The sequence below is a fragment of the Centruroides sculpturatus genome, unplaced genomic scaffold (assembly GCF_000671375.1).
Source record: "Centruroides sculpturatus isolate CEXI.00-Female unplaced genomic scaffold, Cexi_2.0 scaffold1409, whole genome shotgun sequence".
Taxonomy (NCBI): Eukaryota; Metazoa; Arthropoda; class Arachnida; order Scorpiones; family Buthidae; genus Centruroides; species Centruroides sculpturatus.
In genome coordinates this window covers 139333-158726 of record NW_019387705.1, presented here as the reverse complement: position 1 = coordinate 158726, position 19394 = coordinate 139333, and the positions used below count along the sequence as shown (strand labels likewise).

General features: G+C 29.2%; 1 protein-coding gene across 1 annotated transcript in view; it reads left to right on the top strand.

The window, feature by feature from the left end:
* LOC111616589 (transmembrane protein 179-like) overlaps nt 1-16791 on the top strand; it is a 31048-nt gene extending 14257 nt beyond the window's left edge. Inside the window, exons 3-5 of the mRNA XM_023357985.1 lie at nt 2973-3101; nt 8236-8320; nt 15859-16791. Of these exons, the coding sequence (XP_023213753.1) occupies nt 2973-3101; nt 8236-8320; nt 15859-16029 (385 nt within the window). The 3' untranslated portion in view covers nt 16030-16791. The remainder of the gene's footprint in view (nt 1-2972; nt 3102-8235; nt 8321-15858) is intronic.
* Nucleotides 16792-19394: the final 2603 nt, after the last annotated feature.

The window sequence follows — 19394 nt, the reverse complement described above, 5'->3', positions numbered from 1 at the left end:
AGAAAACAATAATTTAGAAAAAAATGTTTAATAAAATCTTAGATAATACATATGTATAACAAATTAGGCCTATATTATTTTACAATTTTTCACATTTACTTGATTATTACGCCATAATTTTAACATTGTTTCCATCTCAGCGATAATACTGTGACATTTACGAATGATGCTTGAATTTAAAGATTGAGCATTTTTCACAGCTTCGAGAATTTTTTCTTTGCCTTTTATAATTATTCTGACCGACAATTCCGGTACATTAAACTTCTTTGCCAATTCACAAATTTTCATTTTTGTATCAAAGTCTTTAATAATGGGTACGTTCGTAAAGTCAAACGAGTTAAACACGTTAGTAACGAATTGTTCGAAAAGTCTAACAAAATAGGAATAACGACGACTTCATTCTCGCTTAACTCGTTCAACTTTACGAACATACCCAATGTTAACTTTACATTCCAAAGATAAAGTTTTTGTTTTCTTGTTTGATGCAGAAGAATTAGTTCTACTTCGTTTGGATGACATAGTAGAGTCTCGCGAGTCTCCGTAGATATAACAAACACAGAAATAAATAACACAAAATAAATTGTAGCTATATGTGGATTCCGCGCGACACATCCGAACATGTAAGCTGAACGATAGTGTGGGGGGAGTGAGTAATCAATGGTTGCGTGGCGCTCAAACAAATGACGAATCAGCGAGATTTGAAAATCGCGTAACTCCAGGTTCGTGTAAGTCGGGGTATTACTGTAGTGTGTATAGGAAATGTAATTTAGAGTGCAGGTAAGGAGTTTAACTAAAATTCTACCTCTTTAAAGTGTCTTGGAGTCAGACAGCACTTTCTATTCCAAGATTAGAGGAAAATTTTTCTGAAATAGAACTATAAATAGTGTCAAATGTTGAGCAAGGGCAAGTCCTTGCCCTTGCTCAACATTTGATATTATTTAAAATTTTATATATTTGAGTCATGATCAGGCTCATTAGTTAAGAATTTATCAACTGTAGGGTAATTAAGAATTGACTTGAATTGGAAAGATATGATGAATTTGTACCAGAAGATGGCAGTCAGAATCTTGATTTCTGCAATCACATTGAAGCAGACTTGAATGACAATGTAATAACCAAATTGGAAGATACTGAATTAGATTAACTATGAAAACAGAAATTGCTTTCATAGCTGTTAACCATACAGTCAATAAATGGTTTTGACAGTTTGGAAAATGTGTAATTAAGGTATTTCTTTCAATTTTTATCCACTCATCTCCTGTTGCAAGGTAATAAAACCATCTTTTGGGGTTCCCAGAGGATATATGTTTTAAAAATAAACTCCCAGGATTTAATTGAGGAAACAAGGTATGCTTTGTAGTTTTTATTAGTACACTTTATGCATTTTTGATAGTGTAAAGTGATAATCACACTCGAATAATATTCTATAGAAACTTTGCTGTTTTTGATAATAGTTGTGACTATTATTTGAATAAATCCAANAAAGGAATTTTTCTTTTTAATTAAATTTGAATTAATTTTTTTTCTATATATATAATTTAATAAATATTAATGAACTTTGTGGCTCTTATCGCTGATAGAATGGTATATTATTTTCTCTTCTCTTTTTTCATATTAAGGAAAAGTCCATAACAATGCAGCAGATAGGATTTGCATGAGAAGCACAATACGTGAGCAATCTCTAAGAGTCGATAATCAGATTTCTCGCTTTAATCCATCTATTTTTGGTATTATTATATGCTTTTTATTATCGTTAGGACTAAGAATTAGAAAAATTCGATGTAAAATAAAAATAAGTTTAGAATAAAGTAGGAAAAAAATATATATATATATATATATATATATATATTTAATAAGGTCATTAAGACCGGAATAGAAAAGACATTGACTAAAGCCTGTAAATGAACTATTAAAGAAGCTGAAAAAGATCCGAATTTCTAGGAAAACATTGATTTCATGCTTGAAAGTTTATGAGTTGGAAGGTCGTGCTTGACAGAAATCAAGAATGAAAGAAAAAAAAATTTGAAAAAATAAAAATTGCTATAGATGGTCCCCATTTGATCCTCTTTTTTGTTTTTAAGATGCCCTTTTTTAGTCTATAATGCAGGCTCATAGTAATAACATCTGCTTAATACATTTTTTGGAGAATAGGATACATAAAAAAATTTTTGTACATTATCTGTCGAAGGATACTTTGATAAATGAGTAGTTTGATACGTTGTAACTAAATGAATAAATATTGAAAAATAAGTGACCAAATAACAAAAATGAAAAACAAAGTTCATTCTTGGTTGTAAGAACCTTAAAAAGTTAAGTTATGAATTATCATATTATTATTTTCTTTTCCACAATATACTTTCAAGCCATTGGTAAGCCTTTAGCATCTCTAGCATTCAGACATTTTTTTTTGTATGTTGTATTATATTTGGTGGTATGTTACTTAAATTTGTAATATGTTCCAAGATTTGTATTTAAATTTGTTCCAACATTTGAAAAATTTGTTTTGAGAATGTTTGATTTACAAAGATTAGCTTGTATACTGCACTTGAGAATGACTTGTAGAACAGGTTTAAAACATTCATGAAAAATTAGTTTTTCTCAGCAAATAAGGTGTTGGAGCATTTGCTATTTTCCAGCTGAGAGTGATTTCTAACTTTTTATTAAACATATTTCCTACATTGACTATAGACAAGTCTAAGCTGTCTAGCTACATAGAATAACATGTAAAAATGTGAATGATTGAGACTTGTCCATAAACTAGAAAGTGTTAATATTGGTGTTCAGAATGACACACAATGCATGTTTATTAATAGAAAAAAATTCACTTGCATAATTATGACAGGGTCATATATTGGTTGAAGTAAACTAGAATATCTGCTTGAAAATAGTCAAAATTAATAAAAATTTTCTTTAAATATATAATTTTATTTATATTGTGCTCTGTTTAACAAATTAATTTTTTATTTTTACAGCTCTTTTCTTTCAGCATTTTTGGATACTGTTGATAACCTTCTTTTAACAGCTTTATCACTTATTGCTGCTATTATTGTTACTGGTGGTTTTAAGAAATGGTGTGATGGAGTTACTGAGAGATTTGCATCGTAAGTATTACTGCAATAAATAGAATGAATATAAAAATATATTAATTTCTACCAAAATAACTATTAGTTATATAAACATTATTTAGATTGATAAGTGTAATAATCTAAATCAAACAATCAAATCTGATTAAATTGAATTATTCAATAAACTGAACCCAGTTCATATATTGAAAGTTCAAAGCTTGCTTATATTATATTTTAAAACTTAAAAAGAGAGTATCATGCAGTCTATATTTATAGAATGTGTGCATTTTGGAAATTTCCTGAACGTATATGGATAAATCCCTATGATATGAACAAAATTGCCAATTTCATAGTTTTAATGATATTTGAATTTATAACTGTACTGTTATAAAATAGTTGATCATAGATTGTTATTTAATTTTGATATGCACTTTATTTATTCTTTAAATTTTAGTTATGAAATTGTATTTTTTTTAATTCTGTATTTCTTAAGGCACTATAAATAATTGAAAGTAAAAATATTTGAAATGTTTATATTATTGGTGTTAGCTATTCATAGCTAATTTAACATAATAATAGTTAATTTGTATTGCTGAACCAGCAATACAAATTAACTATTATTATGTATTTACTCTGAATAAATGAATGTATTTGGATAATTTACTTGAATATATTCTTACTAGCTGATAAATTTCACAATGATAGTCTACTTACTCATTAGATGTATCATTAATTAGTTGTTTATTAAGTAATAAAGCCATAATTGACTTCAATTTTTTATACATACAAATTTAAACACACACAAATATATATATATATATATATATATTTTTAAATAATCTTAAAACATTTACAAGAATTAACTTCTCATTCAATGCTGATTTTTAGAGATTGAGCATTTAAGTTACACTATACAGCAGTCAAAAGAAACAGATTTTATTCTTATACTCTTAAAAAAATACCTCCAAATGCATTTTGCCTAGATTTTATCCCAACATGCAAGTCAACCAAAATTGCTACATCAGAGAGACAAAGCATCCATTAGAAAAAAGATTGGCAGAACACTTGGTGGCTTATAGACAAAAATTCATTATGGTATCAGCACTGAAGAAAATATGTGTAATAGATAAAATAACATTAAAATACTGTATAAAGAAAATAACATTGTAAAATTGAGAATTAAAGAACATTATGCAATAATAATATATAAAAATAATATTAATTTAAATAATAGTATGGTAGTTGATGCATGTTGGGATAGGATTATATTGAACACAATANGCATAGAAACCGAACAGAATAGATCCATAAGTGCTAGTTTACATTAATATTTAAATATTAAAGACTAAAGCATGGGACATAATTTAAAATACATAAAACACGTAAAAAGACGCACATAGTGAGGCCGACACGTATGCGCTTTGAGTCATGTAGGAGGTGCGGGAAAAGAATGTAAAATTATTGTTGATTTTTTAACTGCCTGTATATATTAATCCAGACGTCCGGTAAGTCGAGGGTGGGGGAGTTGCACGGGGAGAGCAGTTTTGTGAGGATGGCCTCCCAAATATATACCAAGCTCCCTTCATCACAGCGTTTGAGTATTTCCACCCGATTCCAAAGCGCTATGTGATGTTGTTGTATCACCAATTTGGAAAGTTCCAAGAATAAAATATTTTAATTATATTTAACGCCTCATAGTCTGAAGTTTTGGAAGAAGTTTTAATTTATATATATATTTTTAAATAATCTTAAAACATTTACAAGAATTAACTTCTCATTCAATGCTGATTTTTAGAGATTGAGCATTTAAGTTACACTATACAGCAGTCAAAAGAAACAGATTTTATTCTTATACTCTTAAAAAAATACCTCCAAATGCATTTTGCCTAGATTTTATCCCAACATGCAAGTCAACCAAAATTGCTACATCAGAGAGACAAAGCATCCATTAGAAAAAAGATTGGCAGAACACTTGGTGGCTTATAGACAAAAATTCATTATGGTATCAGCACTGAAGAAAATATGTGTAATAGATAAAATAACATTAAAATACTGTATAAAGAAAATAACATTGTAAAATTGAGAATTAAAGAACATTATGCAATAATAATATATAAAAATAATATTAATTTAAATAATAGTATGGTAGTTGATGCATGTTGGGATAGGATTATATTGAACACAATAGAACTGCACGTAATTGAATTGTTCTATGGATAATGTGCATGATTTGAATAATTGGTTTTGTACTATGTCATGTTGTTTCCCTGTTACACCATCCTGTACTCCCACTGAAGAGGCCTAGACTAAGTAATCTAGGCAAAATGCATTTGGAGATATTTTTTTAAAAGTATTGGGTTGTTCAGAAAGTAATTTCACTTTTTTCCTTGGAAAAAAAAAACAATATTTTTATAATAAATAAATATTTTGTTGAATTATTTATCGACCATTTTGGTCAAATACTTGTTGTCATCGTTTCTGGTAGTAGAATGATTTCACATTCATAAAAGTTTTGATCGTTGCTTACAAAAAACTGATCCAAGTGATTTTTGCCATTGTCATTTCAAGTAAATATCTTACAGTTAAAAAAAATTTGTATAGACCGGAACAAGTAATAATCTGAGTGTGCTCAATTTGGCGAGTATGGTTGTGCGATAGCACGTCCCATCTAAGTTATAACAGTTTCTGAGGAGTTACCAAACTTGTGTGAAATTTGACATTATCATAGTAAAACACTACACCTGTTTTGTTGATCAATTCTGGCCGCCTATTCTGTTTGATGATATTACTCAATTTGTTTACTCGATGGCAGTACACTTTCGAATCAATTGTTAAATTGTCTGGCAAAAGCTCTAAAAAAAAAGTCCTTAAAATTCCACCAAAGAGAGCATCTCTTTTTAAAAACATGTGGAACTCATATATCAAGCTTTGAAATGAAACCAATTTGTTTCAAGTAATCATAAACAGTTCAATTTTACAAATTTAATCTTTTAGTGATTTCACATGTTATTATTTGGCAGTTTGCTTCAATCAGTACCTTTATTTTGTTTTCATTGGCTTCAACTGGCCATCCAGAACGTGGTGCATCTTCAATATTGAAATTGCCAGAACAAAATTTTGTAAACCAGTTTTGACACTGTCATTCTGTCAATACATCTTCTCCATACACGTCACACAATTCTTTTCTCTCTTGAATGGCATTCTTACCTTTTCGGTAATAAATGAGCAAAATATGCCAAAAATGCTCCTTTCGATCTTCCATATTTGATGGGACACAAAAAATAAACAATTGTACAAAATCAAACAAAATTTTTTACAAATAAGCCTTAAAATGCTAGCTGTCAGAATATATAATGATAATACGGTTTAGAATGAAAATCACGGGAAAAATACGACTAACCGTCTAGTGGTAAAAAAAACAAAATTATTTTCTGAACAAACCAATATAAGAATAAAATCTGTTTCTTTTGACTGCCATGTAGTGTAACTTAAACGCTCAATCTCTAAAAATCGACATTGAATGAGAAGTTAATTCTTGTAAGTGTTTTATGATTTTTTTTTTTAATTTTATGAAATAGCTGGTTCCATTGATTAATTTTTAACTTTAAAAATATTTTAACCTAATAAGTATAATTTATGCTAAGCTGTATTTCTTTTGGGATATAATTAGGCTAGACTTTAGACTTTTATCATGGAAAACAAAGTAACTTGAAATAATCAATCAACCAACCATTTTTTTGATAAGGCTTTTTGCCTTTACAAAGGAGGGGTACAAAAACTTTAACATTATTACATACAATATGATAATTAACATTATCCAGGTACAATTATGTGTGTTGAATTTAAAAAACTATTTTAATATATTTACTAAATAACAAAAATATTTATATAGTTTAAATAATGTTACAGAATTGAACTGATTTCAGTATTAATTCTTTATATGATAATAATTAAATGAAAAATTATTTTTTAAATGTTCAGTATATTCACAAAATACAAATAATTTTTAACATTTTCAAAATAAAGATTACAAAAGGAACAATTAGAAAAGATGTTATGTTAATTATACATACATTTAAAAACACAGTATATTTGTTAAACCACAGTTGTATTATCAAAGATTTAATCTCATAGTTTAAATTTAATAACAAGTAACTTTGAGGTGTCCATAGAAAAGCTAAAGAATTTTCCAACAAACTATACTTCTGCTCTATATAAAGACTATCTTGAGCTCAATATTTCTCTCTCAAAGACTGTTGAAGTTCAACAAAAACTTTTTATCATGAAAGTGAGTACAAAAAATAGATGAAATTCCAAAGTAGATAATAAACATGCCACTGAGGAAACCCAAGTTATGAGCGAAGAATTAGTGCTTACTAATTTTAATTTGTTATAAACCAATTTCCTGTGATCAGAATCTGACAGCTCTAGAATCTTGAACCTGTAACAAAAAAAAAAAAAAAAAAAAAGCCATAGTTAAACTTTTAGCCAATAGCAGCCTATCCAATTCAGATCTCAAAGCAGGTCCAGGCACTGAACAAGTAAGATGAAAAATTGATCTAATGAATCTCTGTGGAGTTTTCTCCAGTCTGTCAACAAGATATGAACCCCAAATAGGAAACAAAACCCAAACTCGATCGTATCAAGAAATCGAACAGTCAAAAATATGACTTAACAAGAAGATTGCTTCATTCTGATCATAAGCTTTATTAAATTAGCAAGTTTAAGTTTTTAAATTTCATAATTACTTCGTCTAAATGAAAATGAGACCTGCACAGAGTAAAATAAATACCTAAATATTTATAAGACGACAGCACTTCCAACTCAAAATTGAAATAGAATTTATCAGCCTTTTTTTGAGATTCTGTTGGATGGTAAAATTTTTTAATGAAAATAAGAGACAGTTGTTCTTTTACAGCCTACCCTCTGTAACATAGAATTAAAGTAGATAATTAGGTCATCTTATACTAATATTAATGATTTCATTAATTTTAGAATTAAATTTAATAATTTAAAATGTTCTGGAAGAAAAGATCAATTTAGAGTGGGATTTAAACCCATAACTTCTTGCCGTAGAAATGTGCTATTTATGCCTCTATTTGATCTTTGCTTCCAGATGAATGTTTTAATGATTGTGTAATTAACAGAAAGTAATCTTTTCTTTTTAAAGCTGTGATAATGCATCTATAATGGATATCGACAAAGATGATGATATCAGAACAGCTGGCTTTTATATACAAATGGGAACAGTTCAGGTAATTTATGATTTAAATACATAATATGAATAAGTTTTACTGAATTAGAGTAAAAACTATCTGGAATTTTTTAGATAAAAAGAAAAGTTGGAAATTTTTTTTCCCTAGTGTGTATTTTTTATAACAAAATAGAGTACAGTCAAACCTCAGTTTTTGAACTGAAATTGTTTCAGAAAGTTGTTTGAAAATTGAAACATTTTCCCATAAAAAAACAATTATAATATAGATTAATATGTTCCCAATCCTCAAAGCAGTCTTTTTTATTTTTAGCTGTATTTCATGCATAAAAATGCCTACAAATGCAATATAATATTATCTATATCCATTATACTGTATATATATATATATACAGTATAATGGATATACATATATATACATATACATATACATATAATACAGTATATACATATATATATACTGTATTATATATATATGTACTGTATATAACATTTTGCTTGTTATATATATATAAATATAAACAGAGATTCAACTCTGCCTGGATGAAATACAGTATAACCAAATCAATCAATCAAGACAGACAAGTATTTTATCCATACTTTTTCCAAAATGTTGTTTCAATTGATTTAATTTTAATAATTAATTTTTATTTTATTTTAAATTTTAGTTTCACTTTCAGTGTAAAAACCAGAGTTTTAATTATTTTTAGTTTTAATTAACTGGCCACCTAGTATTAATAAATATTAATATTATATTATTAAATTTTTGTTATTTAGTTTGAGTTAAGCACCTTTAAAAATAAATTCTTGGGTATCATTTATATTATGCAAATGTCAATTAACACAGTTTTTATTAATTAATTTGATTTAAATTCAATTGCGACACATGCCGATAAATGGAAATAATATCTTACCAATATGTGGAATGAAATCTAATTTGAATAACATCATCATCGATAGTCTGTGTCACGACATCTAATGACATGAGGTGATCATGGCACCTATAACTTCTGAGTCAGTAGATTGATTGGTTGGTCTGCCAACTTTCTTTTATACAGGAAGTATAGGGAATTGGCCGTATGTCTCTCTCTAATCTCTGGCTAGCTCTTGCCGAGTAGCATGTTCAGCAACTTGAGTTATCATACGACAGCTGGAGAAAATATAGCATTCAAAAAATTTTGTTCATAAACTGAATTGTTCAAAAAGTGAGGCATTTGAAATCTGAGGTTTGACTGTATAAGGATGTAAAAGCATGACGGAGAAGAAAAGATCATTCTGAAGATTCTATAAATGTTCAAAGAAGGAAATACTGTCCATTCTTCTAGAAATAGTTGTTACTGCAGTTGAGGGAAAAATCCAATGTCTAATAATTTACAAGTAAAAAGATCTTTCAAAGAAATCACAAACTAGTTGCATAGAAAGGCATTTTTTACATCCTAAACTTTCATAAATATTTGAAACAAACATATCAAATTAAGACAAACCAGTTTGCATTTCAAAATAGTCTAGTGCCAAATATTGATGTTGCATTGTTTGAAAATTAACAGTCATTTTCACAAATTGAGATCTGTTCATACAGTGTGATGAACAGGGGAAAATGTTAGATAAGTCTAATAGTTGAATAATAAATTAATTGTTGATAACTTTACAACATTTATGAAGACAGTATGGAGGGTTAGTAACTTTCCTTGCAATCAAAAGATGATTCAGTAATATTATTTAGATATGATGGTAGATCTTTCCTATGCTTTGAATTATTTAGGTTTTTGTGCAAACTGTACTTTGTGAGCTGTTTTCAGATGTCTGAGTTTTCTTATAAAATACATTTTTGTCTTCATCAACAGAAATGAACATATTCATAGCAAATAGATGTAAATAATTATTGGGTTGTTTGGAAAGTAATTTCGTTTTTTTTTTTACCACTAGACGGATTAGTCATATTTTTCCCACGATTTTCATTCTAAACCATGTTATCATTATATATTCTGACAGCTAGCATTTTAAGGCTTATTTGTAAAAAATTTTGTTTGATTTTGTACAATTGTTTATTTTTTGTGTCCCATCAAATATGGAAGATCGAAAGGAGCATTTTTGGCATATTTTGCTCATTTATTACCGAAAAGGTAAGAATGCCATTCAAGAGAGAAAAGAATTGTGTGACGTGTATGGAGAAGATGTATTGACAGAATGACAGTGTCAAAACTGGTTTACAAAATTTTGTTCTGGCAATTTCAATATTGAAGATGCACCACGTTCTGGATGGCCAGTTGAAGCCAATGAAAACAAAATAAAGGTACTGATTGAAGCAAACTGCCAAATAATAACATGTGAAATCACTAAAAGATTAAATTTGTAAAATTGAACTGTTTATGATTACTTGAAACAAATTGGTTTCATTTCAAAGCTTGATATATGAGTTCCACATGTTTTTAAAAAGAGATGCTCTCTTTGGTGGAATTTTAAGGACTTTTTTTTTAGAGCTTTTGCCAGACAATTTAACAATTGATTCGAAAGTGTACTGCCATCGAGTAAACAAATTGAGTAATATCATCAAACAGAATAGGCGGCCAGAATTGATCAACAAAACAGGTGTAGTGTTTTACTATGATAATGTCAAATTTCACACAAGTTTGGTAACTCCTCAGAAACTGTTATAACTTAGATGGGACGTGCTATCGCACAACCATACTCGCCAAATTGAGCACACTCAGATTATTACTTGTTCCGGTCTATACAAATTTTTTTTAACTGTAAGATATTTACTTGAAATGACAATGGCAAAAATCACTTGGATCAGTTTTTTGTAAGCAACGATCAAAACTTTTATGAATGTGAAATCATTCTACTACCAGAAACGATGACAACAAGTATTTGACCAAAATGGTCGATAAATAATTCAACAAAATATTTATTTATTATAAAAATATTGTTTTTTTTTTCCAAGGAAAAAAATGAAATTACTTTCCGAACAACGTAACATTTAAGACGATTAAAAACAAATTTAGAATTTGATTTGACAGATAGGGCATAAGATGGATTCTTTATTAAAATTGTCTTATGTTTATTATTTTTAAAATGTACGTTTAATCTGATGATAAATTTGAGTCTCAAAAATTGTTTAGTCCCAGCTAATTAACACTTCTATGATTTAGTTAGCATTTTATTTTTTATTGGTTCCTGTGTACAGTTGACCCCCTATAACACGGTAGATACGTTCCTGTTTTTATGAATCCAGCTTCTAGGAATCCAGCCAATCACAGCCCGGCACATATGCAGTTTACGGACTACGGCTGTTTGAAAGGTTTCTTCCATAAAATTAATCTATTCTAGACTAATTCGACTCAACATTTCCAAAATACATATAATTTTTTGGGAATAATCCATATAAACTATGCTATAAACAAAAAATTGTAGGATTACTTACCGAGTGTGCACCGTCCGACTACACCATTGCTTAAGCTTGTTTTCATTGTGGAGATTGTCATCGAATGGCGCTCGTGTGCTTCCTGATAAATTATTTTTTTTGCAAAAAATTTGCTGAACTTTGGAGACATCATTAATATAAATATAATTTTTATGGACATTAAATAATAAATGGTTTTTGGTAGGTCCGCTGCTTGTTTAAACTCAACAGTTTGTGCAATCCTTTCGCGACACGAGTCGGCGATGACGTTTTACCGAATTATAGGAGATTTTTTAGCATGTTTGTATGAATACTGTCGCAATTTTTTCACCGTGATATAGGAATCTAAACTATAGGAACCCGTGCTATACGGGGGTCAACTGTATTTCATAAAATTTATGCTTATTTTAGTACAGGTTACATGTTATACGTTACAAAAAATTGCCATGTTATGCAAATCTGTGTTATATGAAACAAAGAACTAGTGCGAAAAGGGGGGTTAGGTTCCAAAAATTAAAAAAACATGCTGTTAAATCCTTCTTTAAATCGGATTTATTATTCATTTTTTTCATAGGTGAAATACTTATTTATTATTTAAATAAATATTTTACCAGAGGATTATTCATCCTATATGATGATCTCAGCATGAGCATCATCAACTGGTANAAACATGCTGTTAAATCCTTCTTTAAATCGGATTTATTATTCATTTTTTTCATAGGTGAAATACTTATTTATTATTTAAATAAATATTTTACCAGAGGATTATTCATCCTATATGATGATCTCAGCATGAGCATCATCAACTGGTAACAATTTTTGGGTGTGTTTGTTAATAGCAGTCACTCTGCAACAGGAGTGCGTTGCTGTTTGTAGGCATTTAGGAATGACGGTGAAAGAAAGATGGTGCCGCCCGCACTATCAATAGTATCATGATGGAGGAATATATAATTCTAAAATGAGCTTTTAGAGGCAAAAGAAGGGTCCCAATTGTAAAATTTAACCATTTAATGGATTATTGTTTAAAGAGCATTCAAAGTAGCCACGAAAACAATTAGAATGCTCGCGTGGAGGTATAAAAGAACATTTTTATTACATTTCATGTTGTACGAGGGTTTTACCCAATTCCCAAACCATGTTAGAGTGAACTCATGCTATAAAAGCACCATGTTATACGGGGGTTACCTGTACTATCAATAGCAGTGAATCCTTATATTTTTCCATTTTAGAATACTCTGCTCAAAAAAATGAGATGATGATGGAATATCAGCATGATTCTACATAAAAATCAGGAAATTATTAATTAACATACATTTTCTTTAAATGCCTAAATTAATGGTTCCCAATTAGTGGTACGCCTACCCCTGGGAGTATGCGAAATTGCATAAAGGGGTACACACAGCAATCTAAAATTGGTTGATTTAAAATTTAAATGCATGAGATGAAGCAATCAAAAAAATAATGAGTGGACCATCAAAATTTCAGCAATTTACAACATGACGTCAAATGCACAAATTCGTTTATTTATAACTAAAAATATTCTTGAAATTTCATCAAAAAATGCATTTGTGACAATACCTAAATGAAATTCTTACACAAGAAACAAAAATTGTACAATTAACACAATTTGTTTTCGCAAAATTAATTTTGAAAATTTTTGTAGCTGTTATTTCTCGCGTGCGACAATGCAACTTCTCGCAGAGTATAATGAGACTTCACTGAGTTTAATAATCAGTTGCGACATCTCGCTTCTAAATTGGGCTAGAATTTATGATGTCAGCGAAGTGGCAATAAAATATTTACTACCATTTTGCACAACATATTTCTGTGAAAGCGGATTTTCGGCCATGACAAACATGAAAACTAAACATCGTCACCAACTTCGACTCGAAGATGACTTGAGACTGAAGCTGACCAAAAAGCAACCAGATTTTACAAAGTTGTGCAAAGAAAATCGTGCACATTTGTCACATTAAAATTAAATAACCTTACATTATTTTCATTATTATTAAAATTGTATTTTAAAGGTATGTAAAAAATGTAAAAAAAACTTATTTTATCACTAGCTGTCTACCCACAGCTTCACCCGCATTATATCGAATTTTCTCATGGGAGTAAGATAATTTCTCACAGTAAAATGTAGCCTATGCTCATCTCCAACATGTATGCTATCTCTGTGCCAAATTTTATTAAAACCTGTTCAGCGGTTTAGATGTGAAAAGGTGACAGACAGACAGAATTGCCTTCAAATTTATAATAATAGTATGGATTAATATGAATTTCTGCTGTAAAGGGGTACGCGAGTTTGAGCTCTTTTTTGAAGTGATACATAGGAAAAACTAATTGGGAACCACTGGCCTAAATGATTGAATGATAGAGCTGGGTTGACTATTGATCTATGACTTATCTAATTAATTGGGCTAATCTGGCTTATTATTTGATTATTAGTATAATTTGGGCTTTGACTACTAAATTATTGATTACCATTGTAAAAGAATACAGTAAACATGCAAATTTACACTGTTACTCTTTTTATGTAAGTGATTATGATTGGAGGAAGTTGAGCTTAAGTTCAGCACTCAGAAACTTGCTCAAATTTTATTGAAAATGAAAAAAAATCTGCTACAGATTATTAATTAAATGATGTCTACTCAAAGATTTATCAGATTTTATGATTTGGAATGTGACTAGAAGGCTAGAGCTGGTCAAATACAGCAGGTCATGACATGAATTCTTGGATTGACCTACAGTATAATAAGCAGATTGTGGCATTGTTTCTTAGGGTGCGTTTACTTCTGAGTTAGCAGTGCTAATTCTGATAACCGGATGTGATGTCATTAGCACGTGTATTCATGCTTGCTTGTCCAATTCGAAAGTGAACACATACGCTAACAAGAAATATGACGGTTTCCAGCCATATTTCTTGTTAGCGTATGTGTTCACTTTCGAATTGGACGAGCAAGCATGAATACACGTGCTAATGACGTCACATCCGGTTATCAGAATTAGCACTGCTAACTCAGAAGTAAACGCACCCTTAGAAACAGCAACAATGCATAGAACTGGACAAGTTATCAATGAATGATTACATCAAGAGATGATCATTACTTTTCACAATTTGACTATTACTTTTGACTATTTCAATAGTCAAAAGTAATAGAAAATTACTGAACTGCAACAGACATTTGCTGCAGGCATAGGAAGGTTTATAGTCATACAAGACATTCAAAGTCATCTTCATAAGTAAGATTGTTTATCTACAATTACAAGTTGCAGTTCCTAAAAGGACACAAAACCTCTATTAAGTGTTTGTCACTGCAAGCATTAAAGTATAGGACTCCAATCTCTATGTTCCATAGAGACTGGATGCTAATCAATGACAAACAGTTTTTTCTTTTTTTTTTTTCTAATGAGTAGTTTAGAATAAAACTGAACAACCAATAAATTTTAATCAGAGGTGTAAATTCTTACAATACCTCTGCTTCATACAGGTATAACACTCTTGGTGAAAGAGTTGAGGGGATGCATAAGTTCTGATGGCTGTAAAACATCACAAATAAGATGCTGAGATGAAATTCTGAGACTTATCATTCCTTATGCTGCAGTAGTTGGAAATTTGTTCATTCTTATGAAATGATAACAGTTGTTTTCTGTAGGCATGTGTTTATGAACATGCTTCAAAAGGAAGGTGTGAAAGCATGGACTGGTTTGCATTAAACACAATTGAAGCTAGGAAGTCATAATTATATCTGTCAGTTACTCCATTTAGGAACTGGAACACATCCTAGAAAAGGAATGGAAAACAATGCCCCAAGAACAATTTAATAACCTTACTTCATCTACGTCACACAGGCATGTTAGCAGTTAGAGGTGACCACATCCTATTAGAAATTCTTTCTTTTTATTGCTCTACTATTTTTAAAAAATAAAGATTTAATGGTCCAAGCATAGAATGTTATTCTATGTTTCAAAAAAATGTTTAAACAACAAAAATGTTAGTGTGCAAAATTTAATTTAACTGTTAAACATAGGAAATACTGTAGAAGATATTGCTTATATATCTGTGTAAGGTCAATATTGCATTATCTCTAATTTCTGAGCAGTATATAATTGTATTATACTTATTATGATTTTTAATGAAAATAATTCAGAAAAAAAAAATTTTTTTTCTTTTTTAGTTTGCAATTTGGAGTTCGTGGGTATGCTGGGTGTTTTTGACTGTTTTGTCTACGTGTAAATTATGTCGTTATCATGAACAAGAGAATGTTATTGTCAGTATGGCTCGAGAAAGACAGCGCATAATTAGTTCAAGTAATAGTGGTCCATTGTATACCTTACCTGATGTGTAATGTGTTCATGCCTGAAAAACTTTTAATGTTTATACAAAGCGTATATAATTTGAATTTTAAATATTAAAAAAATTTTATTATATAGATTTGTTGTACTGAGAACAAATAGCTTTTATTAATAAAAGAATTCAAATGTAATTGTTAAATTTACTAATTAAAATGTTTTATTTTGAGTTCTTTTCATATTAAAATTTAAATATTTCCTAATCATTTGTTATTGCTTAACATTTTTCTTGGATATTTTTTTTATTTCTTTGTTCATTAAATATAAATGAATATTTTTTGTATTATTAATACAAAAAATTTTTATTTATATTTAATTTCAAAGTTAATTCAAACATAAATTAAATAAGTTTTCTGGCTACATATTTAACACTGGAACTTTAACATTTGTAAAATTGACAATAAAGTTCAGAATTATTTTTTTCTCATTAGATAAACTCTGAATATATATAAAATTTTCTATTTTAAAGTTGTTGAATTAAATGGATATAATAAGTACTCTATATAAAAAAAGATGCTATTATTCTGTAGATATGTAATTGAAATAATGTAAGTTATATTTATTATTTTATAATGATGAATAATCATCTTGTACATAATAAAATATTGTGTAATTCAACTTCAGAATATGACATAAGATACAATAAGTGTTTGTAAATTTAAAAAATTAACTATGAATTAATATATTGAATCTCATATTTTCAATATATAGTTTTGTATTTGTGAATTTATGTAATTGATTTGCCAGTTTGTATAATAATAAAATATTTGAAACTAATTTTTCTCAAATTATTTCATTTAAATACTCATTTACAATGTATTTGTCTATCAAAATGCAGTAAAACATCTTGTTTTAGAAAACCAAGGCATTTGAAATGTTCCAGAATCTTTTGAAGCAATTTTTAAAAATTTGTAATAGTATAAATCTTTATTGTGTTTCTGATGATGATTTATAATATAGATATGTAACAATTTAATTTTTACTTTCCTGGCTCTGTTATATGAAGGGGTTAGTGCAATAAGGCATTAGCTCTCACTTTTGTGAAAATTAAGATTCATAAACAAAGTTATGCAGAATAATAGTGTGTACTATCTGTCAATAGATGGCTGATGTAAGTTTACTTGACTCAGCAGTAAATCAGTATGTTTTTTTTTATCAATGTTAACTGTTTGTTTTGAGTAATAAGAGCTAACCTACATCAAACTGAAAGGAGAAAGCAATCAAATTAACAATAGTTTCTCAAAAATTAATTAGCTCAATCACATCTGAGAAGTATCATGTTATTACCATTGACTTTCATCAAGCACTTCCAACTCCAAAATTATCTGTCAGGGTTGGTTTTATACAAGACTATGGTTACAACTGTGGAATACATAATTGTAAAACACATTCAACCCATAAAAAAAACAACTGTTTAAAGTATTGCTAAATGTAGTTACAGTAGAGCGTCGATTTTCCGAATCAATTGTGGACTGGGGTTGTTCGTATAATTGATATTTCGGATAACCGATTTGTGTACGAAAAAATAGTTCAACGTATCCGATGTTGAAATTTTTCTCCGTTGCGTGTCGCTTCGCGTTGAATTTTCTTCGATGTTAATTCTAACAAAGACTACTGTATCGTTAAAAATTATTTTTTTATTTTGTACAAACAAAAAATATATATATTGAAAAATATAAAAACAATAAAAAAATATACTTCAGATGTTAATTTAGTATCAAAAACGTAAAATATTTGAGTAGCCTAAGACATAGCCAAAGATTGAAGCGCCACAGCACTGGCGAAAATTTAAATTTGCAGACTGGATTTCTTTCGGATGATTGACTTTCGGAAAATCGACGCTCTACTGTATTTTGAAATTGCAAGTTGCCTACTGAAATACTTACCACAAAACAATGTTTCAGGAACATCATCAGTGATAACTGCAAAGGGCAAAATAAAAACTGGATTCTGATTTTCCTCTACTTTGTGCTGGTGCAATCAGGTAAATTTAAGCAGATCTAGTGTCATTTTCTAGTTGTGGGGCATAGGCCTACAGAGCAATGCGACAGTGATTTTGAGTGCACAGAGCTATGTTTTCAGAGATACAGCTTGTCTGTGTTTGAGGCTCCAGAAATGTCTCAGAACCACACTACATTCGTTAATATTTTATTTCCATAAAAGAAAAAATAATGAAAAAAAATATTTTCTCAGAAATAAAACAGGAAATTAGACAATGTAAGTACTAAGATCAACTATCTGGTTGGGAACGAATTAAAAGTCGATTTTGACTCATTCCACGATCTAGGTTGAGATCTCGTTACACTTAGTAATGAGCGACAGCACTTAGAAAGTGAGGATTAAGAAAGGTAACAAAAATTGTGCTACGACCTTATATCTCGAAAACGAAGTCATGGACTCCCATTTTTTATTACATTTTTGGATTCCTCATCGCAATTAATGGAAAATGGCAAAGTTTAATCAAAATCGATCGAACAGATTTTGAAAACGAACACAATTCTGTAAGCCACATAGAAGAGGTTTCACTAACGCTCTTCCTCAATAAAGAACTTTAAATCAAAATCTGCAATATAAACTCTAAATATGTATTGTGCATGACAAAATAATCATTTCATGTTGAAATTAATGGTATTTTAATAGCAAATTTAAAAATGTCTTTGTTCAGTGATTATGTTAAATAATTCAACCAAAATATGCTACAGTGCACAATTTTTAAATGTTTGTTCAATTGCAGTAGAGAAAGATGTAAAAAAAAAATAAATACTATATCACTTTCCCTATAGATAAAAAGAAACAGGTGAAAACTTGCAAGTGTTAGAAAGGCAGTTACAGTACTATATACTAATATTATAAAGAGGTAATGTATGTATGTTAGTTTGTATGCAGCAGGTAATCTCCGAAACTACTAATCCGATTTCAAAAATTCTTTCACCAATATTTAGAATGGAACTTCAGGGTGGACATAGGCTGTATATTATTCCGTTAAACATGGGAGATGGACAGTTCTTTATGTAAGGCTTACCCTGTAAAGAACTCTGCTTCTATTTATACTAGATACTATTTAGATGCTGTTTTTTGCATTTTTGATTGCGTTTTAATAGGGTACGTCAAGAGAATGTACAATTTTTAGAAAAATTTTCCCCCACGGGGAAAGTGTTATACATTTATAATAGATACATTTTGAGCCACAACAAGGCGTGGCGGGGTCTGCTAGTACATTATACAATGAAACAGGAGGTGAGTGTTTAAATTTAGAAAATAAGATTCTTTTTCTAATAAAGCAAATTCCTGACATTTAAAATAATACCACTAATTAAACAAACTGGATAATATTTAAAATCATAAACGAACACCCTATATT